Source organism: Anabrus simplex, chromosome 1 (assembly GCF_040414725.1).
Source record: "Anabrus simplex isolate iqAnaSimp1 chromosome 1, ASM4041472v1, whole genome shotgun sequence".
Taxonomy (NCBI): domain Eukaryota; kingdom Metazoa; phylum Arthropoda; class Insecta; order Orthoptera; family Tettigoniidae; genus Anabrus; species Anabrus simplex.
Window position 1 is genome coordinate 962714623 of NC_090265.1, and position 24659 is coordinate 962739281.

Here is a 24659-nt window from a genome sequence, read left to right on the forward strand (position 1 = left end):
AAGCAGCTGTAGCACCTGAGCAGCATCTATGGGGTTCTGGACTTCCCAGTGCATTTACATTTACATGTGTAACACAATATTATGTCATAAAATTTAAAATAACTGATTGGATACCAGTGTATGAGTGCTCCCCTCTTCATACTTGTGTTCGACTTGTGTAAAGTCAAATGATCTATGAAAGAAGAAAAGGAAAGTAGAAATTAGGTTAACTAATAGAGAGTGCCTGTTGAATGTGTTGTGAACAGTGATGTGTGTGTGTTACTTACGCGTGGACTTGATATCTCATTGAGCATGGTCGGGAGCATGCCGCACACTGTTCCGTGTACGTCGTGTGGCTGTTGTAGCATTAAGACTGAGGGGAAGTTGGGAGGGGGAAGCAGCTTGTGGAGGGAGTGGGCTGTGTCTTTTGGGGTGTGTGTGGATTTGTGTCTACAGATTCTTTTTAGATATGTATCTTTTAGAATAGAAATGGCTGTGTTGAAAAGTTTGCTTTATCTAGACTGTCCTGATTGATTCTATCCCACTCTTTGACAGCAGCACTCTGGCCAGTCTGAGGTGGATTTGTTCGTCATTGCACTGCCTCTTTCAGCATATCCCGGGCACGTTCAATGGGATTCATGTACGGAGACACCGTAGGCCAGTCCAGCCAATTGATGTGGGCCTCCCTGAGGAAGAGGTTCATAAGATTGGAGCGGTGTGGGAGCACGTTGTCATCTTGCAGAACAAATCTATCACCAAAATGTTGTCAGTGTGGTAGAACAATGGGCCCGAGGATTCTGTTCTGGTATTGTGTAGCAGTCATATTGCCTTCTACGATGATGAGTGGCATCCAACATCCATACATAATGCTGCCCCAAAACATGATATATCTGCCTCCCTGAAGGGCATGTTGATGGCGTACAGGACTCATCGGGCATTACCTCACTGTCTCCAAAGGTCAAGTGTCGCAGTTGTTCACACGTTTAGCACGTGATAGGGTGTATGATATTTGACAGGGCTCGAGGGTTAGGAGGTTCAAGTCCCATGCAAGTATTTTTTTTTAAGCCAGTTGCTGGGATGTAGCAAGGTTGTATACTTTATACCGGTATTTTTCACAGACTGATTTGTTTATTTGACCCTGAAAAAGGTCGTTGGTATAGAGCTGGGTTGATAGAGACTAGGAGACATGTGACAGGATTTCAGTATTCCATATCGTTTAACGCAGCACATACTCGAACTGATGATCTCCGTGGTTGATACAGAGCTGTGCGTGATGTTGTAAGGACCGTCTGGCACGTTGCAACATCTCTGGCGAAACTGATCAGCATGCCTCGGTGATGAGCTGTCTAAGGTGACAAGGACTGGCTGGCTCCTGTGCATACGCCAGTTGTTTAACATGGCCCCACAGAAAAAATCCAGGGGCGTAAGATTAGGCGATCTGGCAGGCCAGGGGACATATCCTCCCCTTCCTATCCACTTATCAGGATACGTCGCATGGAGATGATTCCGGACGACCACCGCCGCGTGCAGTGGAGTTCCGTCATGTTGAAACTACATTCTGCAGCATTCGAGGAGTAGCACATGTTCCAAAAACGATGGTAATTCATCGTGGAGAAACTACAGCATTGGCTGGTCAGATGGCCCTCAAAGAAGTGGGGATCGATGAGGTGATCACGCATGATTCCATACCATACATTCATGCCCCACTGTACCTGAAAAGCTGTCTGTTGCCCCCAATGGGGATTATCCACACACCAGTAATGCATATTATGGCAATTAACGGTTCCATTGTTGTGGAATCGTGCTTCATCCTTATATAACAGAGCCGCTAGGAATGCAGGATCACTGTCCACATTGTGTAGGATCCATTGACAGAACACCACCCGGGCATTGACATCATGACCATGGAGCTCCTGGTGTAAGTGCAGATGGTTTGGGTGAAACCGGTGAGTATGCAATATCTGCATAACAGACGCTCAGCTGATGTTCATCTCCTGTGCAATGGCCCGTGTGCTGGTATGAGGGTTACGCCGGATAGCATCAAACACAACCTCTTCATTGTCAGCAGATGTCACGGGATGATATCAAACATGCCGTATCCTTCCCAGGGATGCAGTATCCCGCACGCTTCTTTCCACAGTCCGAAATGTCATGCCTGTCAGCTGTCTTCTATCCGGATAGCATTTTTGGTACAGGTGTTGTGCCTGGTATGTATTCTATCTAGCTTCACCATAGATAAGTAACATATCCACATACTCATGTATCGACAAGGTGGAAAATAAAAAAATACTTAGTTGTGTATCCACATACTCGTTGCTGGAATACATCTTGAGGCAATGAATAAACTTTGTGTTGTTTATTGCTTCGAAGGAGGGGAGTTCGTGCAGCTACGTACTTACCTGCCATTGCATGTTGTTGTCATTCCAATGGGGTATACTTTGCCCTACTGTGGTCTACGAAGCTTGGAACATGTACGGCGTAGCTAACTGGCCACAGATCATCATCTCCTCATCCTCGTCCAACCCAGCACCATACCCAATGCAATGATACATACGACCTTTTACAGGGTCAAATAAACAAATCAGTGTTTGGAAGCTATCAAGTATGCAATCTTACCACATCCCAGGCAATGGGCTGTTAAAAGAAAATCTTACGTGGGATTCGAACGTCCTACCTTGAGTAGTGTCCACCATCACATATCTACCCGCCTGCTTGCCATGTGAGCTACTGCGGCACTTGACCTTCCCAGCCTATACAGTACCGTGCTCCCAGTCTGTCTCTCCACCTCCTGTTTTAAAGTACTTGTTCTGCACATTTGTACTCGTTTTACGGGTTCATTCGAGGTACCCATAATGAATTAATAGTGGCGCTCATGATTCCTGCTGTCTTCTAGCACACCAAATTTGACCATCTTTTGATTATGAACTTATTGCTGCATATTGGAAAACTTTTCATTCCATATTGCTGCATATTGGAAAACTTTTCATTCCATATCATAATCATACAACACCTTAAGGAATTTGTTAGCTCAAGTTTTATGTTTAGTATTTCAGCATTTTCTCTGTCTGGCCAGGTTAACTTGCTACGGTAATGGAGTAGACCGTGCAGCCAGGACTCAACGCCGAGTGTTGGGCGGCGGTAAATAACCCGACTCCCTAAGGGTGCCAAAGACTTTTGGCGGATGAGCTCCTTTAGGTCAGGTGATGGTCTCCTCATTGGAGGAAATTCCACTGGAATCCATCCCTGATAGAGGGCAGCAGTACCTATCAGTACCAGGATGAGGCATAAAAAGAATGACTTTGGATCGGCTCATCACTGGATTTTTTATTTTTATTTTTTCTATTTGCTTTACGTCGCACCGATACAGATATGTCTTATGGCGACAATGGGATGGAAAAGGTCTAGGAATGGGAAGGAAGCGGCCGTGCCTTAATTAACCCATTCCAGTCTGGGCCTTAATATCCCTACCTAACGTTCTGGACTGGACATTTTTAAGGATATTTAAAACATTATATCTCTGTACCTGTAGTAGATATTGGCATGATTCTTTCTTTGTACTTGTTTGAGAAACTAATTTTCAAAAGCGCTTTTTGTATCATGTCAACTATCACTTGAGATTTTAAAATTGTTTATATATTATACCATGTTTTGCGAATGGAAGAAAAGTCTGACGGATAACTAAGCAAGTACAGTTTTCTGAAATACAGTTATATTTACCCTATTTCGCTAATATAAAATGTGCATTGCAATTACAAAACAACAACAATAATGATTACGATATAAAAACAATAATTTTTCAATAATAATAGTAATAATTACAATAACGAAAATGGGAGCTCTTACGAAATTTTATTTTAATTGATAAATTTTGTTAAAACTTACTCAAATGTAAAATTATTGTTCCATTTACCACAAAATACTTCTGAGAAGGAGAAAATAAGTCTTCTAAACAGACAACTTTACGAATATGGAGACAATCTTACGTATGCATGCAAATATGAAATGCGGGAACATGCGCTAGGCCGTAAAACGATCACCAATCATAATGAAATGCAAGAAGTTGTTTCGAATTCATATGTCAATAATATGTTCCTTTGCACATAAACTTATAATATATCATAAAATATCGAAAATATCACTTTCGTCAAGCACATGTTCGCCGCGAGAAATCATGTCTTAGAGCTCACCGAGTGACAACATCTACTGATGCATGCAGTTCAAAAATATCGTAAATTCTCTGACTTTGACATATAATACTGCCATCTGCTTAAATACTCTCGTAACTAATACATGAAGAAACACGATGTAACCACCAGAATGCGTGCATAACTCGTTCTCGACTTTTAGCGAATTGTCAAACCTTACTACGGGCTATGCTCGCAGCGCATCCTGAACGTAATTTCGGCTGCTGCGAGCTATGTTCGCAGTTAGACCGGAAAGAGTTAAGGTACAGCCCCCAGCATTTGCCTGGTGTGAAAATGGGAAACCACCGAAAGCCATTTTCAGGGCTGCTGACAGTGGGGTTCGAACCTACTATCTCCCGATTACTGGATACTGGCCGCCCTTAAGCGGCTGCAGCTATCGAGCTCGGTAAACTGGATTATTGTGGGCGTTGCTGAATCAGCATCAACAACCATGATACTGCAGTGTGAAATGAAAGGGAAACTACCACATTACCTTCTCAAGATAATCTCTGATGGATATGGCTAATTTAAAAATGAATTCATCAAGCGATCCGGTTGACACCCGTCGCCATCTCAGGTCCAGACTGAATGGTGTGAAATTGGTGACTGGGCACATGAAGGTAGACGCCCAGACCTTGTGCGGGATATGTGCGACTGGGAGGAGTAAGATCTTAAAGAGAACATCTCTTTGACTCCAAAATAAAATAGCAACTTGGAATGTAAGGGGACTCTTGCAACCTGGGAAATTTCAGATCATTGAGAAGGAAATGGAAAATCACAATCTAGACTTGCTAGGTCTATCTGAAACACACTGGAAAGGTAATGGCTTCTTCTGCACCACAAAGGGTAGTACGATGTACTTTTCTGGACCAGATAATGAAAGCGCTAATGGCGTTGCAGTAATTGTCCTTCCGCATTTGGCAAATATACTGGATGGATGTTCATGTGTTAATGACAGAATCATCCACTTAACACTTAAGGCAGCACCATGTAAACTCCATATCATTCAAGTGTATGCACCTACACCTGTTTTGAGCGAAGAAGAAATCGAGAAATTCTATGGAGAATTAGATGTGTAATGAAAAATATCCCAAGTAAGGAAATATCATGGTTTTTGGAGACTTTAATGCAAAGATTGGAGAAACAACCACTGACAGTGAGTTTAGATACATCGTGGGCCATTATGGCATTGGAAAGTGAAAAGATAGTGGAGAGAGGCTACTACAGTTTTCTTTGGAACGTGAATTATGTGTAACCAACACATTCTTTCAACATCATATTTGTCGACTGTATACATGGTGCTTCCCTGATGGTCTTCATAGAAATCAGATTGATTTTATATTGGTTAACAATTGCTGGAAATCTTCTATCATAAAGGCAAAAACATACCCTGGTGCAGATTGTGGCACAGATCACCAACTACTGTTTATGATGTTCCAGTTGAAACTCAGAGGTATGCACCGTGTACCTTGTAAAATGCAAAACGTGGAAGGTGAAAACTTAAGGAGTTTTGGTGTGGAAATCCAAAATATTCCTTTGAACACTAGAAGGAAGCACAGTACTGCTGAAGGGTCCACATGGGAGAAGACCTCAAGCAAAATATAGTGACCATTGCAATGAAACATTCTTCTCCAATACAGAGTCATCGTAAGTGTTGGATCAGTGATCATACGTGGCAGCTCATAGAACAGCGGAAACGACTGAAAGAAACAGGCTTGCACATTCAAGATAGATACTTCGAACTGTGTGGTGAAATTCAACGTAATTGCCGCTTAGACAAACATAAGTATCTGTCAGCAGTCTGTGAAGAAATTGAAGCTCATGGCCATCACAATGAGACACGAGATAATTATATATACCGTAAAGTAAAACAGCTGTCATATAAATACAAACCTCAAGTATGGCCCATAGAAGATTCCAATTGCATTGGATACATGATTTTGAAACTGTATTGAACAGATGGAAACAGTACTGTGAGGAGTTGTATAAAGAAGAGATAGTACAGCCGATGAATGAATGGCGAGATTTTGAACAAGAACCAGACATCTTACTTCAGGAAACAAAAAGGGCAATCACATCGTTGGGACCACACAAAGCACCGGGTTCTGACAACATAACAGCTGAACTACTGAAAGAGACGAGCGATATTGGTGCTTAAATTATCACAGACATTTGCAATAAAATATGGAGAAATGGCAAATAGCCAGCTGACTGGGTTACATCCATCTTCATCCCCTTGCATAAAAAGGGCTTAACAATGAAATGTGATAACTATAGGACTTTATCATTAATCTCACATGCTAGCAAGATCATGTTGTATATCTTGAAAGACCGACTCTAAAATTATATTAGTTCACAGATTCCCCCTGAACAAGCTTGTTCCATCAGAGGAAAAAGCACAAGAGAACGGCTGTTGAACATCCAACAACTTGAAATAATAAATAAGGTAGTTCAACCTATTCAATACAAATAAATACGAAATGTAGTATTGCATTCTATTTAATTAAAAGCGGAAGCAGTACCGGTTTCGACCCTAATCTGGGTCATCATCAGCCGAATAAAATGCAATAAACAATGCGTAGGTAAATAAGAAAATTAAAGAGTGAGTCTTTCACAAAAACAGTTGAAGAGGCAAAATGTTAATGGGGATTGGCACTGTGCAATTTTAAATCGTAAAATCTAGAAGAAGTAGAAAGTCAGTCACTTATAAGAAGTAAGGCACGATCTTCTGAATAGTAGCACAACACACGCAAAAGACAAAAATTATGATAGTTGATAGACCTGGCAAGCTGAACGAACTCAGTCCCTTCAGCGAAATGGAAATGGTTTCAGAAATATTGTACCTGGGTGCCATTATAACTAGCAACGAGAGCTGTGAAATAGAGATCAGGAGAGAGATTGCCATGGTCAAGAACATCATGTCTCAATTATCTCATATTTGGAAGGATCGCTCTATTTCTGTAAAGCTAAAGATGAGACTAGTACAGACACTGGTATTCTCTATCTTCCTCTATGGTGCTGAAACTTGGACTTTACAAGCTTCAGATTTGAAAAAGATCAACTCATTCAAGATGTGGTGCTGGAGAAGAATGCTTCGCATTCCTTGGACAGCATTTCAAACCAACAAATCCATCTTCAAGGAGCTGAACATGAGTACCATTTTCCCTGTGATGTAGGAGTCTAAATTGCACTCATATAAGAATAGGCTGTATCGAATGTTTGATATAACAGTCCGTTCTTTCAGTTTTTAAGCATACTCGCATACTCTCAAATTAAAACTATAACAACATTTGTCTCACATTCATTATAATAACGCTTTTGTTGCCTCTCTCTCTCTTTGCTTTACATCAATAGGTCTTATGGCGACGATGCGACAGGGGAGGTCTAGGAGTGGGAAGGAATTGGCCGTGGCCTTAATTAACATACAGCCCCAGCATTTGCCTGGTGTGAAAATGGGAAACCACGGAAAACCATCTTCAGGGCTGCCGACAGTGTTGCCTCTTACTTGACATGTTTTTGTCTTAGCGATCTCCACAAACCATAACCATGTGTGACAAAATAGTATTTCAACACATCAGCAGGAGTGCTTTATGTAAAGAAACAAAAGATGCTCACTGCCAGACGTGTTCAGTAATCTCACGTAAATGTCATAATTTGTCTTTAACAGTTGTTTCATAACAAATGTTGATAATGCATTTGTGAAATAGCGGAGACGTACTTTTAACCGAAATGTTAAATTAATAACAATCGTTAGTTAACATTTATTAAGTAAAATTTAACACAGAGTTGAAGAAACCAGGCCTAAGAGGATAAATGGAAGTTGATGTGTATAGGGATGTTTAGTAAGTTTCTGAGAAGAATCAAAATTTAAATAACAGCCCGTAAGGGGATGGAGTATTTTATTAAGGTTTGATGTTGAAACTTCATTTTGACTTTCATTAAACTCTTAAGCCCATGAAAATTGTAGGTCATCGTTTAAAAAAAACTGTATCCGACTGGGAGAATGAAATGCTTAACAGAATAAGCAGTACCGTTGATAGGAGACCACGTCAAGAACAAGCAGGTTTCAAAGAAGATCGGTCTACTGCGGATCAGATTAACTCATTAAGGTTAATCATTTAACAATTTGCTGAGTATCAGACATCTTCATTGATTTTGAAAAGGCATTTGATTCTGTCAACCAGAAGAAAATGTGGAGAGCATTGGAAAGTTCAGAATCCCACAAAAGATAGTCTGTCTTACACAGGCAATGTATGATGGATATACTTGTCAAGTAGAACATAAAGGTAAGCTGCCTGAGCCTTTTGCTGTCAAGTCTGGAATAAGACAAGGATGTCTACTGTCGCCAATCTTGTTTATCATGACACTGGATTGTATGTTGAGAGAGGCAATGATTAGAAAGCGTGGCATTCAGTGGGGATTAAATAACCGATTGGAAGAACTATATTAGGTAGATGATCTCCATCATCTTGCAGAATGTTTTCAGGACATGGAAATCAAACTGAATTACTTAAAAATAGAAGTTAAAGAAGTAGGCTTAAAGATAAATAACAAAAAGTAAGGAAATGAGCTTAAACCATCGTAAAAATTGTAGCTTGACTCTAGATGGAATGGATATAGAAAGGGTAGAGGAATTGTTACTTAGGAAGCATGGTAAGCCAGAATGGAGGTACATTTAGAAATCTGGTGAGTCGTATTTTTAAAGCCAAAGTAGCTTTTGCACAGTTATGGCCAATATGGAGATCCCCTCACATTCGCTTAAAAATGAAGTTAAGGATATTCAACTCAAACATTAAATCTGTGTTACTGTATGGAAGTGAGACCTAGAAAGTGACTGAAGACATTACCACATTATAAATTGTTGTTTGAGGTACATTATGAGAATACCTTTTGGAGTACACAAATGAAAGTCCCGTAGAGCAACAGATAATGAGAAGAAAATGGAGATGGATTGGGCACACCCAGCGAAGACCGCAAGAAAATATCCACACGGCAGGCATTGAGCTGAAATCCACAAGGTACGCAGCCAAGGCAGACCTAGGATTACCTGGAAGAGAACCCTAGACAGGGAGATTGCTGGAGTCAACAAGATATGGAGGGAGGTGAAAGTATTGGCAGCAGACAGAACAAGCTGGAGAAATTTCGTCAAGGCCCTATGTTCCACCTAGAAATTAAAGGAAATAAGTCAAGCAAGTCAAGAATGAAGCATTTTTGTCCTGAGCTGCAAATTTGAAACCCCCTAGCTGGATCACCTTGGGACCTCTAATAATTTTCTATTTTTCGAGATATCCTAAGATCTTCAGCTTCTTTGGTACCAATTTTTGAGGTTTCTGAGATGCCCGCAACTGCCTCATTAATTCATATCTAAATTTTTATACCTTTATATATATCTACAAATCAACCTCCATTTATATATACACATATACACTACTTGACAAAAATAGTTAATCATCCAGGAAGAGTGGTTGAAAGTGAATTAAACTACATATGCTGAAAGTCCATGTGTCTATTGAACTGATTACAATATGGGTCGAAAGAGACAAGGCCATTGGCAGTTACAGGTGGAATGTTGGCGCTAGGTCAGTAGGGTGTCGCATCCCGCCTGGCCGCAATACATGCCCTTATGCGTTCGCAATGGTGTCAGACAACCTTTGGATCCTTTCCTGAGGCACGTACGTCTACATTTGTTGCAGCTGTGCCTCCAGATCTGGCAGGTTGGTACTGGGATGCAGTCCCCTTCCATTGTCATCCCACACGCATTCAATGATGGAGAGGTCCGGGGATCTTGCTGGCCACGGGAGGACCTCAACATGCTCTAGGCAGTCCATAGACACTCGTGCTGTGTGTGGATGTGCATTATTTTTTTGGAACATTGTCCCAGTGTGCTGTGCCGTAAGGGGTAGGACTTGCGGACTCAGAATGTCTGTGACGAATCGCTGTGCCTTCAAAGTCTGTCGAAGCACTATAAGAGACGCATATCCTATGGCTCCCCACACCATGATACCAGGGATTACGCTTGTGTGTCTTTCCATAATATGGGCAGGATCTGCCCTTGATGCTGCCAAACCCGCACACTATGGTCATCGGAAGTTATGGAGAAGCGGGACTCATCACTGAACATGATGCGACACCAGTCGTCTTTTGTCCATGCCTTCCAGTCAAAGCACCACTCCAAATGCAGGCGTTGGTGTTCTGGTGTCAAAGACAACTGACGGATGGGGCGGTAGGACCCCAATCTGGTGGATGCGAGTCGTCGAGACACTGTGCGGGAACTTGCAGGATGTGTAGAATTTCCTGTACATTTTCGCAGATGGCAAGTGCCGAAGTTATGGGATCCCGCAATGCTCGGCACACCATACAATGGTCCTCCCTCGGGGTGGTGTTTCATGGTTGAAAGAAACATGTTATTCTCCCACAAAGTATCTGACCACAAAATGCTATGAGAAAGAAATTACACTATGTGATTTCACCTGAACAACTGCTACTACTGCTGCTGCTGCTGCTGCTGCTGCTGCTGCTACTACTACTACTAAACAAAGATTCATGTGTTGTCATAGTCAGCTTGTCCGGCTCCATGGCCAAATCATTAGCGTGCTGGCCTTTGGTCACAGGTGTCCTGGGTTCGATTCCCGGCAGGGTCGGGAACTTTAACGATCATTGGTTAATTCCGCTGGCACGGGGGCTGGGTGTGTGTGTCGTCTTCATCATCATTTCATCCTCATCACGACGTGCAGGTCGCCTACGGGCGTCAAATAAAAAACCTTCACCTGGCGAGCCAAATATGTCGTCGGGCACTCCTGGCACTTAACGGCTTAACTCGTTTCTGAGTAACTGTCTTTCTCTTCCAATAAATTCACTCCTGTCTGTAGATGTACTTTTGATGACTGAACAGACCAATCCTAGCATGGAAAAAGCACAGAATTTTCATGCTTCGCTCCTGGCTTCTTCACGTCTGCATATTACCCTTTCAAACAGACTGATAACAGCAAGGTGCCAAATTGAAAGGTCTTGAGCAAGTATGACCCACGTTTGTGGATTGGGACCTGTCATCTTCATAGCGTGCTTAAGCTGGTCCTTGTAGTGCCTCATAAGGGTTCCATGAAGTCTGGTGCCAGAATAAAGTTCACCGTACAGGTTTTGGTGAGGAAATCTGGTATCACTCATCTGATGGACATCGCCAGTCCCCCTAAACTGATGACCAGTGATGGATGATTCTATAGTCTTTGCTTGCGCTTTTTCAAGAACAGCAATGTTGGTGACATGGTAAGTTGCTACGATTCTTACATTAGGATATTCATTGGGAGGAGGAGGAGGAAGAATTCCTTCTTTAGTTCAGTACTATGCTGTATATGTATTTTTAGTATTTGTTTTATGTAGTACAGACATGTCTGATGGTGACAATGGGATAGGAAAAGGCCAGGACTGAGAAGGAAGTGACTGTGGACTTAAATGAGGTATAGCCCCAACATTTGTCTGGTGTGAAAATGGGAAACTATGGGTAAACAGTCTTCAGGAATACCAACAGTGGAGGTTTGAATCCACTATTTCCTGAAGGCAAGTTGATGGCTACATGACCGAATGCGCATAGCCACTTGCGCGGTCGGATGGTTGAAACTACTACTTTCTGTATACTTGGTGATAATTGTTACTATAAGGAAAGACAGGAAGAGAAACTATGGAGGCAACATTGGCACTGTTGCTGGATGTGGAAAGAAGGTTTGAAGTCTGCAGACATGACTCTCTTGATGTTCCTGTAAAATTACAAACCTTCTTTTTGCAGACTCTGAACTAGTCTAAAATTTATAAGTAAACTGGGAATCGAACTTGAACCAAATTTTGTGTTGAAGTATTCTTGATGACAAACATATAAATGACTCCAGTTATTAACCAACCATTCATTTACATGCTATTTTGTGTACCTCATTATATCATTCTATCTGCATCCCTGGTTTGGGAAAATCTGCTCTTTATTTTATTGTAATAACCATTCTAGACTTACATCTTTGATTCAGAGAATCTAATTTATAGAAACTAGAGTGTGTATATGAAATGGTGTATGGTTTTTAGTGCTGGGAGTGTCCGAGGACATGTTTGGCTCGCCAGATGCAGTTCTTTTGATTTGACGCCCGTAGGCGAAGACGACACATACACCCAGCCCCCATACTAGCGAAATTAACCAGTGACCTTTAAAATTCCCGACCCTGCTGGGAATTGAACCCGGGACCCCTTTGACCAAAGGCCAGAATGCTAACCATTTATCCATGGAGCCAGACAATGTGTATATCTGCAGTGATTGTGTGGAAATATTTAAACCCACTACCTGACTTCTGTTTCCATTTACACCGGGCGAGTTGGCCGTGCGCGTAGAGGCGCGCGGCTGTGAGCTTGCATCCGGGAGATAGTAGGTTCGAATCCCACTATCGGCAGCCCTGAAAATGGTTTTCCGTGGTTTCCCATTTTCACACCAGGCAAATGCTGCGGCTGTACCTTAATTAAGGCCACGGCCGCTTCCTTCCAACTCCTAGGCCTTTCCTATCCCATCGTCGCCATAAGGTCTATCTGTGTCGGCGCAACGTAAAGCCCCTAGCAAAAAAAAAAAAACAAAGTTTCCATTTACAGTAAATTACTGTACGACATCCCTTCCAATGTGGAATTTCGACTGTATACGGTCAGATAGGGTAATTCCATCCACCTCCCTTTCCACCCTTACTATTAAGTTTCTTAAGGCAGTATTCTTGCATCGTACGTAATGGTTGATAAATAAGTCTACTCAATATAATTTTTTCGTACACATAGTAAGGTTGCAAAGGGATAAGGACGGAAATACTACGTTGTCGGAATTACCCTACCTGCTCTAAATAATTCCTCAGTTTCATACTTTCATATTACAAATAATAGTTTTAAATCTTGTCTTATTTCAGCATGATGACATGACAGGCCGATTAGTGTTTGTCTCCATATTCTCTGGAGTGATGAGTAAATTGAATAGAGAAGAGGCTAACCTGTTTGCTGCACACATGAGCACTGCTCTAGGAAACATTGTGAATAAGACCATCCAGACTACCCCAATGTTTATTGGTGCCATCCTAGAGATAGCATTTGCTCATAACCACATGATTTCTTTGGATACAGACAGCATCTTAAAAGGTTAGTTTTCTGACTTAAGGTATGTTAAGCTAGTATCAAATAGATGCTTAATCCTGATGCTTTTTATTTTTAGTGAGCAAATCCAGTGGTCTCTTTTCTTTGGGAATACTGCTATTGGAGGGAAAACTAATGGCATTACCAGATACAGAACCTGCAGCAAAGAAAAGAAGTTTTACGTTAAGTGAAGAACAGAACTGTTGGCTTCGCCTGGCTGAGTAAGAAATTCATATTTTATCATAACACTTGTATTCATTGAAGAATACATCTTACTGCTATACCCAGTTGATCACCATTTTCAGTTGGATCATAGTGAGAGGGAAGTAATGGAAGAAGGAAAAGCAAATTATGTCAATTGATGTTAGCAGACCTTTAACAAAATACAGAATTTTTAATGTCAACAACTTGGCAGTGTTGAGCCAGTATAATACTGCTGTACCTGCTCTGATGCGAAAACTGAGCAGACTCTTGTACAGTTGAATGAAAGTCAAACTTTTCTCTTTTAAATAAGTTTGTCCCATACGCACTTCGACACTAAACTTGCATTGTTATTTTACACCATGAAGATGACATGCAGCATATAGGGTAATATGTAGCAAATTTTATGTGAATTTGTTCTTAAAGTATAGAAGCAGACTCCCCCTCCCCAAATTGTAGGTAAACCTTCATGTATTAACTAGCTACTGTGTTAATATGCTCCTTCCTACTCATGCTTGTGCTTGTGTATTTAAAATATTGTTTCTAGCCTTTCTTTCCACTTCACCTTCTACCAAAACCCATACTTTTATGGCAATCCAGCAGATTCAGTGCAATACTTCCTTAGGCAAATATAAAATCGAAAGTGGAATTTTATCAATCAGTCAGTCAGTCAGTCAGTCAGTCAGTCAGTCAGTCAGTCGTTCACCACTGATCTGCATTTAGGGCTGTTACCCACATTGCAGATTCTCTATCACTTGTTTATCTAGTCTTTTCTAAATGATGTCAAAGAACTTCGAAATTTATCAAACATCTGTCTTGGTAAATTATTCATATCCCTAATTCTTCTTCCTATAAAGGAGTATTTTTCCCAGGTAGTCCTCTTTAATTCCAACTTTATCTTCATATTATGATTCTTCCTTCTCGAAAAACCTGCACTCAACTTTATTCCTCTACAGATGTCATTCCAAACCATCTCGCTACTGACAGCTCGGAATATTCTGCTTAGTCAAGCAGTTCGTCTCCTCTCTCCCAACTCTGACCAGCTCAAAATCTGCAACATTTTCATAACACTATTTGTTCGTCGAAAGTCACCCAGAACAAATTGTTCTGCTTTCCTTTCAGGTAATTATTATACATGTAATTGGAAATTTTAAAATACCATAGTATTAGTTGAAAATAGTATAAGAATAAACAGAAAAGCTGTTACACATATACAGAATAGACTGATCAACAAGCCCCTTCTGATGTAGTAGAATGCAACTTGTTGTTTAGTCAACTCAGAAATATTGGTTTCTTTCCTTTATATAATGATTATTATGTTTGAGTTTCACCTGGACAGTATAGATGGAATCATTAACACCAAGGATAATTAAATTATTATTTTCATTTAGGACGTCATGTAACTAGAAGTCATTTCTGGAAGCCAGTTTTTGCAGCCCAAAAACGTTGCATTCTTCCTTCAGCCGCCTGTCTTCTCCTGTCCAGCCTCTGTTCTGCTTTTGCTCATCGTGGAAGCCGTTGAAGTTGTTGATCACTGATCTGTATTTTGATCGGTTAGAGATGTCCTCCTGATTCAGTCACATGCTCTTGAGGTCCTTCCTTACTTCTTTGTCGTTAGGTCTGTTGTCCAACACATTAAAAATCTGCTTCGTTAGTCGGGTTGCATCCATCCTGAACAGATGTCCATAGAATGTCCATAGTTGTCGTTTCCTTATTGACTCCATCAGCCGTTCATTATCCCTGCATAGCTCTTCTCTTCCTTGAAGTCTGTACTGTCCGTCTGTTATCTTAGGACCCATTATTTTGCAAAGGATCTTGTGCTCATACTTGTCTGCCTTTCTCAGTCCAGCCTTTCCTGTCATTCTGAGGCATTCACTTGCGTTTAGACTCTCGGGTTTGATCACTGTGTTATAGTGCCTGAGTTTTGCTTTCCTTGAGATTGCCTTTATCTTGTACAGGACATGCATCCTACAAAAAGCTGCGGCGATCTTCTCTTGTCTGCTGCTGTTGGCTTCTTTCTCACTAGTTTTCATCTGCACTATCTCATCAAGATATCTGAAACTGTCCACTTTTTCTATTTTACCATTAATCTGTTGTTAGGTGTTGAGATGCTGTTTGGATATTGCTTATGTACTTTCTTTTCTCGAAAGAAATTTGGAGACCAGCTTTCTCTACCTGCTCTTTCAGCGTGTTTATTTGTTCCAAAGATGTCCCCATGTTTCTTGACAGGATTGCCACGTCATCAGCAAAGGTAAGGCAGTTGACTCCCATGCCGTTTTTTGAGCCTCTGATGTGAACTTTGTTCAGTAACCCTTTTCTGGCTAATTCAGTTTCCCGTTCTCGGATGCCCTTTTCTAACATGCAATTGAAGAGAACTGGGGACAGTCCATCACCTTGTCTGATACCAGTTTTAATTAAAATCTCTCTGGATAGTTCTCCCATTAATTTTACTTTTGAATGTGTCTGTGTTAGAGTTTGCTTGATAATTTCCACTATTTTACAGTCCACTCCAAATTCTATCAAGATGTCAAACAATACTTCCTGGTTGACCGACTCATAGGCTTTCTTAAAGTCAAAGAAGACCACTACCAGGTCCTTAGATACGTAATTTTCCAATACCCTTTTCAAGCACCAAATCTGCTCAACTCTCGGCTTCCCTTTCCTGAATCCACCTTGATATTCATCAAGTTGATGATCTACTTGCTCTACTAGCCTAGCTTGCAATACTTTGGAGAGTACCTTGTAAGTATGAGGTATGATAGAAATGCCATGGTATTTATTTATCGTATGGTTTACAATCACATCACAATAAAAGTATTTTAACATTATTTTCATGTCTGAACCCACTAAGTCAAAATGTCAGATTGGTATCTCTAATATAATTTACACCGTTTTGAGTAGCCATCAGGAACTCGGCTGGATCTCCTGAGAAGGCTGATAGAGGGCATTCTTGGATAATATGCTGAACAGATTGTCTTTCAGCACCACAACTACACTCGGGAGATGGAATTTTCTTCCATTTATAAAGGGAGTCTGCACATCTACCACAATTAGTTCTGATTCAGTTTAGAGTAAACCAAATTTTTCTGCCAAGCTCAAAACCTGGTGGCCTAGATGTGATGCATGGCATAGCTTGCTGTTCTGGTGTTGCAGAGGTCTTCCATAATTGCTTCCAGCTGTCAATCATGTTGAAATTACTTTCAGCAAGCTTCCTTGCAGTATTCAGTGGAGGGTGGCGAGAGCGAAGTATCTTCCTGTTAATAACAGGGAGGTCAAGATGTACAGGAAGAGAAGAATTGTTGCACATATTATAGTACACCTTGATAAGTGCTTGTTCTCTTCTCACGGATGGAAGTGGTATGTGACTTAATGATGGCAGTCAGTATGTTGGAGTACATCTGATTGTCCCTGATATGAAACGCATGGTTTGGTTGAGCTGAGTATCAACAAACTTAACATGAGCGCTGTTTATCCAGATTGGAGCACAATATTCAGCCACGGGATAAACTAGTCCAAGGGCAGAAGTCCGAAGTGTAGAAGCTGTTGACCCCCACATAGTGCCACACAGTTTCTGCAGGATATTATTTCTGGTTCTGAGTTTGGCAGCAGTTCTGCTAAGATGTTCTTTGAAACTTAGAGTCCTATCTAGAATGACTCCTAGAAATTTTGGATACTTGGTATGTGAGAGTAATCAGCCATCAAAGTGAACTTTCAGTTCTCTATTCGCTTGTTTATTGTTGAGATGGAACGAAGCAACTACTGTCTTTGCTGCGCTTGGCTGTAACCTCCAGTCACGAAAGTATCGTCCCATAGTAGATAGGTCTCTGGTTAGAATATCCTCGGTAACTTCGAAGTTTATATGGCTAACAGCAAGAGCCCAGTCATTTGCGTACCCAAACTTCCTAGATGTAGTCTTCAAATCAAAATCTCTTTATTTGCAAATGAGGCGTCTACCTCGGTGGCAAATGGTACACTAAAATACATTATTGTCAAGCACTAAATATTAAATTAACAAGAGAAGAAAATTTTCCTATAATACAATATTATACAATTTACGCTAACAAATTTTTTCTATTAAACACATAGCTCATCCTTAATAAATTTATATTGTTTACAAAATTCTACTTATAATATCTCCTGTACTACTTACAAATATAGTCAACTGATGTACAGTATGTGGAATTACTTCAAATGATACTGTACAACTGGTATAAGATTAAAATTTACATTGCATTTATTTACTTTTTTTTTTCTTTACGCATTCTGGAATCTAAGTAGCATAACGACCTGCTGCGTCTTAACCAGAGCCCCTTTTGCACCACTTTTCAGAGTTCCTGAAGGGCCTTCACAGCTACTGTAGCAGTCCCAGGGCCCTCAAAGTCCCCACTGTACTTCACCCCTACAGGCAGTCCCCTACTTTGGCTGTCCAACTCCTTAGACCAGGGGATGGAATTAATTTATTCACACACATTTTTTATTTATATTAACCTGCACTGGTCGAATGCCCTCTAACATTTCATTTATTTTCTCTGTTGCTGTTTATTCTCTTCTTGAATATCTGTACAGATTTTGGAAAAGGATCAAACACTACCCCTAGTAAACTGTTCCACTCCTTCACGCCCTTCCCAATGAATGAAAATTTACCCCAATCGCTCCTGCTAAAATTCCTTCTAATTTTATATTTCTGATCAGTCCTGCCGATATAATTATTTTCCAACTGAAGCCTCTCACAGATATCTCCCCATGCTGCTTCTCCTGTATAGGCTCTATATATAATCCTATAAGTCTAGTTTTCTCCCTTCTCTTACTTAAAGTTTCCCACCCAAGTTCCTTTAACATTTCTGATACACTACTCTTTCTCCTGAAATCCCCTGTTACAAATCTTGCTGCTTTCCTCTGCACACTATCTATTTCTTTTATTAGGTATTCTTGGTGAGGATCCCAAACACTGTTTGCATATTCCAATAATGGACGAACCACACTTAGGTAACTTTTTTCTTTTAATTCTTTGTTGCATCCTTTAAGTAGCCTCATTATGACATGTAACGATCTGTATGCTTTCCCAACGATGTCATCCACATGACCCTTCCAGTGCAAATTACTTTCAAATCTCAGACTTAAGTATTTGCACTTGCCATCTTTTGGGATAACTACCCCATCGAAAGTATATTCAAATTCAGTTTTAAAACTCCTGTTTGTAAATGACGTAACAGTTGATTTGCTTCCATCAAGGTCCCTTTGTAATTCTGAACAATCCTCAATGGTATTTATTTCCCTATAAACAATTATGTCATCTGCATACAATCTTATTTTTGATGTTATATTATTCCCTAAATCATTTACGTATATTAAGAAAAGTAACGGACCGATTATACCACCCTGTGCAATTCCCTTCCAAACTTTCTCTTCCTGCGATAGGTTATTTCCTACTCTGACTTTCTGAACCCTTGAATTTAGAAATGTTTTTACCCAGTGTGTAACCCTTACGTCCAATCCTATTCCCTCCAATTTCTTTAATAATATTCCATGTTCCACTCTATCAAAGGCTTTGGAAAGATCTATGGCTATGCAATCTAACTGGCCTCCTGAATCCAATTGGTCTGATATGTCCTGCTGAAATCCCACCAGTTGTGCCTCACAAGAAAATTTCTTTCTAAATCCATACTGGCTCCTCATGAACCACTTTTTATCATCACATATCCCTCTGTTGTACTTTGATATTAAACTCTCCAGTATTTTAAAAACTATACTGGTCAGGCTGATTGGTCTGTAGTTCTCTGGTTTCCTTTTATCATCCTTTCTTTTATAAATTGGTATTATTATAGATTCCTTCCATTCCTTTGGTATTACACTATTATTTATGACATAGTCAAAGAGAAATTTTAAATAAGGCAGTATGTACCACCCCATTGCCTTTAACATCTCCCCAGTAATTTGATCACTGCCTGCTGCTTTTCATTGCTGGAGCAGTTGGATTTCTCTGAAAATATCTTCATTTGTGAATGAGAAGCTTCTTGTTTCCCTCTGTGTCTCTCCCTCTCTATCTTCTGTTTCGGTTTCCAACTCCTGACAATCATCTACTGAATCTCTGAATTCCCTACGAAGTAGGTTTGCTTTCTCAGTATCTGTTAAATAGTGTTCACCCCCTTCTCCCACCATTGTAGGAATTTGGATTCCTTTTCCTTTTTGATTCCTGATATATGAATACAGCTTTTTCCATTTCCCTTTGTGGTCATTATGCTCTTGAAGAATGTCATTCATATAATTCTCTTTTGCTTCCTTTTTCACTCTATTCAGTTCCCTCATTAGCTGTTTTATACTTTCTCTACTCTCCCTACCTTCTTTGATTTTCCTGTTTACTATTCTACATTTTCTTTTTAATTTTCTTATTTCCCTTGTATAATAAACAGGGTCTGAGGTCATTTCACCCTTCTTAACAGGTACAAATCTCTTCTTTGGCATATCTGCTATATATAAACAGAACAAAAGGGGAGCCAGCACAGAACCTTGTGGGAGACCATTATTAAGATTCCTCAGTGAGCTCATACTATTGACAATTTGAACAAGAAAGTTTCTGTTATTGAGCATGTTGTTAATAAGATTTCCAATGTGCAGGCATGGAATGATTTGTAGAAGTTTGAGAATCAATCCTTGTCTCCACACAGTATCATATGCTGCTGTTAGATCAATGAAGGCAATTGAAGTTTTCTGGTGTTTCTGAAAATTAGCCTCTATGAATATTGTCATAGAAAGGACCTGATCTGTACAGCTTCGGTGCGGGCGGAAGCCAGCTTGTTCAACAGGTAAGTTTTTGAAAATGATATGGCAAATACGGTTATAAATAATTCTTTCCAGAAGTTTATAGATCATGTTAAGCAGAGCAATAGGTCTATAGCTTTTACGTTCGTTGTTAGGTTTGCCAGGTTTAAGAATAGCAATGATTTTTGCCCTCTTTAATTCATGGGGTATATTGCCTGATAGAAGAATGTCTGTGAAAAATTTAGCTAACCATATTCTTACATTTTTACCACAGTTGAGTAGGAACTCTGGATGAATACCATCGGAACCTGGAGCCTTTCCTGCTTTTATATCTTTCAGTGCTATTGTAACTTCTTCTGGAGTGAATGGAGTGGAATATTCAGAATTCGAGGTGCATATTTTCATGAGCCCTCTTAATTCCTTCTTAACTTTGATCGTGTGTTGTTTATTTTGAGGAGCTCTTGAAGTGTTGACTATGTTGGACGCAATTTGATTTGGTGTAACAGCTCCGTTAGTACGGTGTGATGGTTTGCCTCCACCAAGCTTCCTAAGGAGAGACCAGGCCTTTCTACTTGATTTTTGGAAGTCCATAGATTCAACAGTCTCTGTCCATTTAGCACGTCTTGCAGCGTCAAGTTGGCATAGCAGTTCATCAGCTATTTCTCGGTCGTTACTTACACAGAATTCCTCGTAAAGTTTCTCACATTTCTCAGTCTAGCCAGGGACATTTTCCCTACGGTAGCCTCTTGGGACACATTTCTTTGCTGTACTTATGATAGCACCAACAAATCGCTTGTAATTGGACCTTATGGGAGGAATCCAACCGACGCATTTATCAAGATTTTCCGAGAACATAGTCCAGTTAGCTTTCTTGAAGTTCCATCGAGGGTGTGGAAAGGACCTTATTATTGGGATACTATGGCCCATTTCCAGAAGAACTGGTCGATGTTGGCTGTGTGGAGAGTCTGCCATAACCTGTCTCGACATTGGCAAGGGTTGGAGATTATTATCGGACGAAACAAAATAGAGGTCCAGGCTGCGGACCGAAATGTACATAGATCTTTGGCATCAAAAACAAGGTTGAGGTTGTGTTGTTCAGTCCAATCAACCAAAGCTATTCCATTATCATCATTGCAAGAATATTTCCACATTTCATGATGGCTATTCAAATCTCCCACATATATCGTAGGATGACTGTGACTATGGAGTACATGCGCAGGCCAAGTTATCCCCGGAGGTTTATAAATATTAACCACAGTAACTTCTCCTATCTTGGAAACAATCTCATGGATACCAAAATCAGAACTAATAGCAATAATATATGCATTTTCTATATTGGTTCATACATATGTTGCAATACCATAGACCTTGTCATAGGTGGCACCTAATAATTCAAATCCAGGTATGGAGCCTCTTGAAAGAGGTTCGGTTACATCTCCTGCATGTGTTTCCTGAATCAGGGCTATGTCAACGTTGTTATCGACCAAGATCTTGTGTAATACTTGGCATTTAGATCGACTAATGCCTTCTATATTCAACTGAAAATTCATCAGGCAATGACCTTTCTAGACAGTGGAACATCAGACTTACATTCTATTGTATGATGTGATTTATGCCAGGAGATCCAAAGGATTATCTGGCAACCAGTGTTGTTGCTCAGTTAGCACCACCCGGAGGACACGTGTAGGGAAATTTCAGGTAAAACCTACGGACGTTGAGCAACGTTGTCCCCGCAATCAGAAGAGTAGACTCTGAGTCTTAGGTAATTGTTGACGTCAGTTCTGTCACCCTTTTTGTACAGACGATGAATCAGTGCTGTTGTCCATTCATTATGTATTATTCAAGTTTCCCCGATCTTTTCCAGCCCTTGACTTAGGGCATTAATGGTAATTTCTCCTCCACTTTTCAACATTTCTGCTGTGATTGAGTCTTCCCTGGCAGCTTTGTTATTCTTCAGTTCCTCACCTATCCTCTAAAGTTATTCAGGAGTAGGAGGAGCTGAATCGTTGTTTCTTTGGTCTGGAATTATCTTCAACCATTTTTCTCTGGATTCTTTGAAGTTAAGCAGTGTCTTGGAGTACTTGGCTAGGATCTCACACTTTTCTTTATTGTTATCTGCCAGTTTCCCATCGTCTCTCTTGAAGTTCAAACTTGGTGGTTGATAGCCGTTTACATGCTGCTTGAAGATCTTTTAAAAATTTCTGTTGTTTCTTGAGAATTCTGACTTAATGTTCTCAATTTCTTCTGTATGGTTTTGGCTTTTTGGTGTTACAGTAAGTAATATACCTCTTCTACCGTCGACCCTTTCACCGATGTTCCTTTTATTCTCAGTTGATCTGCGGGTGATTATTTGGCTAGGCCTTATTCTTATATCTACAGGAACTTTCCCTATCAGCCATAATTAAATGTTAGAAACTCAAATAAATACATAAAACAATTACAGCTCCAAATAACACTTCCGTTAAGACAGGAAGAGTACATTGAACCCATGAACAGAGACCAAACAAACTCTGAAACTGTCCGTACCCACCCTCGCTGCTCCTAAGGCAGCAAACGCACACACCACGGGGGCTTCAAAACCATGCCAGTCAGAAACAAGTTTGAATCCCATGCAGTTCTTTTCTTTTAAACATACCAACGTACTTGAAATGAATCTTGAATGTACAGTTGATTGGTAATAATCATTATGTTCTCTTCCACTACACTAACAAATTTATGAGCTTTGTATTGTGACCTTTAATCTTAGGAGTAACGTTCAGGCAACTTGCAAGTGTGTTATTATCTCATAGGGACAAGCTTTACCATACATGAGTACAATAAATCTGTAAATCTGTGATACTTTCAGAGATATCTGCGTAGCGGAGGATTCAAACCATCAGTCTGTTTACAGATCTCAAAGACAACCAGTTCCTTACTGATTTATCCCACAAACACAGTGCACTCCTCACTCACAGGATAATCCACTTACATTCACTTCGAAATTTAATTTCTTTGTTATTTCTCTGATTCATGATTTACAGCATTTATTTAGCAGACCAGGAAGGACAAGTTCAAGAATAAAAAAGTCTGAGAGAAGGTGGGAATAGGAGAGACCCTACTGCAGAGGATCCAGAAAGCAAGATTGAAGTTGTTTGGCCATTTAAGAAGGATGAGTGCAAGCAGGACTGCAAGAAGAGAAAATATGAAAGAAAAGTGAAAGGAAAAATACCAGCGGCAGATCCAGAGGAAGAATGGACCAATCTGGTGAAGAAAGATGTCGAGGAGAGAGGACAGGATTGGCAAAAGATTACGAAAGAACAGTGGTTCATGGACAGGCAAAGATGGAGGGGGCTCGTACACCTCACCCCAGCAACTGGAGATGGTCGATGATGATGATGATGATGATGATGATTTAGCATTCTGCTTAGGCAGATCACTTGACCCATCTTGAATGTATTACTGGTACATATATTATGACAGTATGTCTGTTGAATACTTTATTCCTCTTGGTGCAAGGATTGTATATAATCATTTTTCATGTGCAAGTTTTGCTCATTCTATATTGACCTTAAAGACTAACTCTCTTAGATAGGTTGCATATCTTAATAAATTATAATGGGCTGGTGGCCCATTCTGTATATGAAAGATTCCTATCACATGTATCAATAGACAGAAAGAACAGTTAGAGTTCCGTATTTACTTGTCTGTAACACACACCCTTCTTCCCCTAATTTTTCAACTCCAAAAATATCACATATAGGTTAGATTGGAATGGTTTAAAAGCCAAAAAGGGAATTTAGTTGTTACTTAAATTTATACTTCTTTTTTACACAAAAATTTGTGTTAGTACATTTAAACAGTTTTGTATCTACCATGCATTACCCCAGCTGACTGGTCACATGACTGAATTCCGCACAGCATTCCAATCTCCGACGTCTGCGACAGAGAAACTAAGTGGTGAAATTCAATCACTTTGTTGGTATAATCTGATGGAAGCTGCTGGTACAGTGATATCCTACTTCACAAACTAAGTCAATTTTGGTGCATAAAGCATTCTGACCAACATCTACTTGCTTTAAAACCCTTCCCCACAATACCAAGACTTTGTGCAATTTCACATGCTTTAAACTGCATCATTTCATGATTTACAGCATTGCTATTGTCTCTTGCTTTTCTAAATCACTCCAGAAATATTATGTCCACATTTTTGTATGTTCCTTTCTTCACACTGCAGAAGGAATCAGATAAATTTTTTTGCTGTCAATAATTTTCTCTCTGGTTAAATCAATAATGAATTGCACTCAGCTGCACTTCGTATTTACAACTTGCCACATAAACACTTACTATCTACAGTATTTTCTAACACATTCACCTTGAAGAATGCCGTTAAACTTGTTCTGCTCATTTTCACTCCAG

General features: G+C 40.1%; 1 protein-coding gene across 1 annotated transcript in view; it reads left to right on the forward strand.

Moving 5' to 3' along the window:
* LOC136857637 (DNA-dependent protein kinase catalytic subunit) overlaps positions 1-24659 on the forward strand; it is an 873484-nt gene that overhangs the window by 558678 nt on the left and 290147 nt on the right. The window contains exons 33-34 of the mRNA XM_067136445.2: positions 13085-13310; positions 13384-13525. Of these exons, the coding sequence (XP_066992546.2) occupies positions 13085-13310; positions 13384-13525 (368 nt within the window). The remainder of the gene's footprint in view (positions 1-13084; positions 13311-13383; positions 13526-24659) is intronic.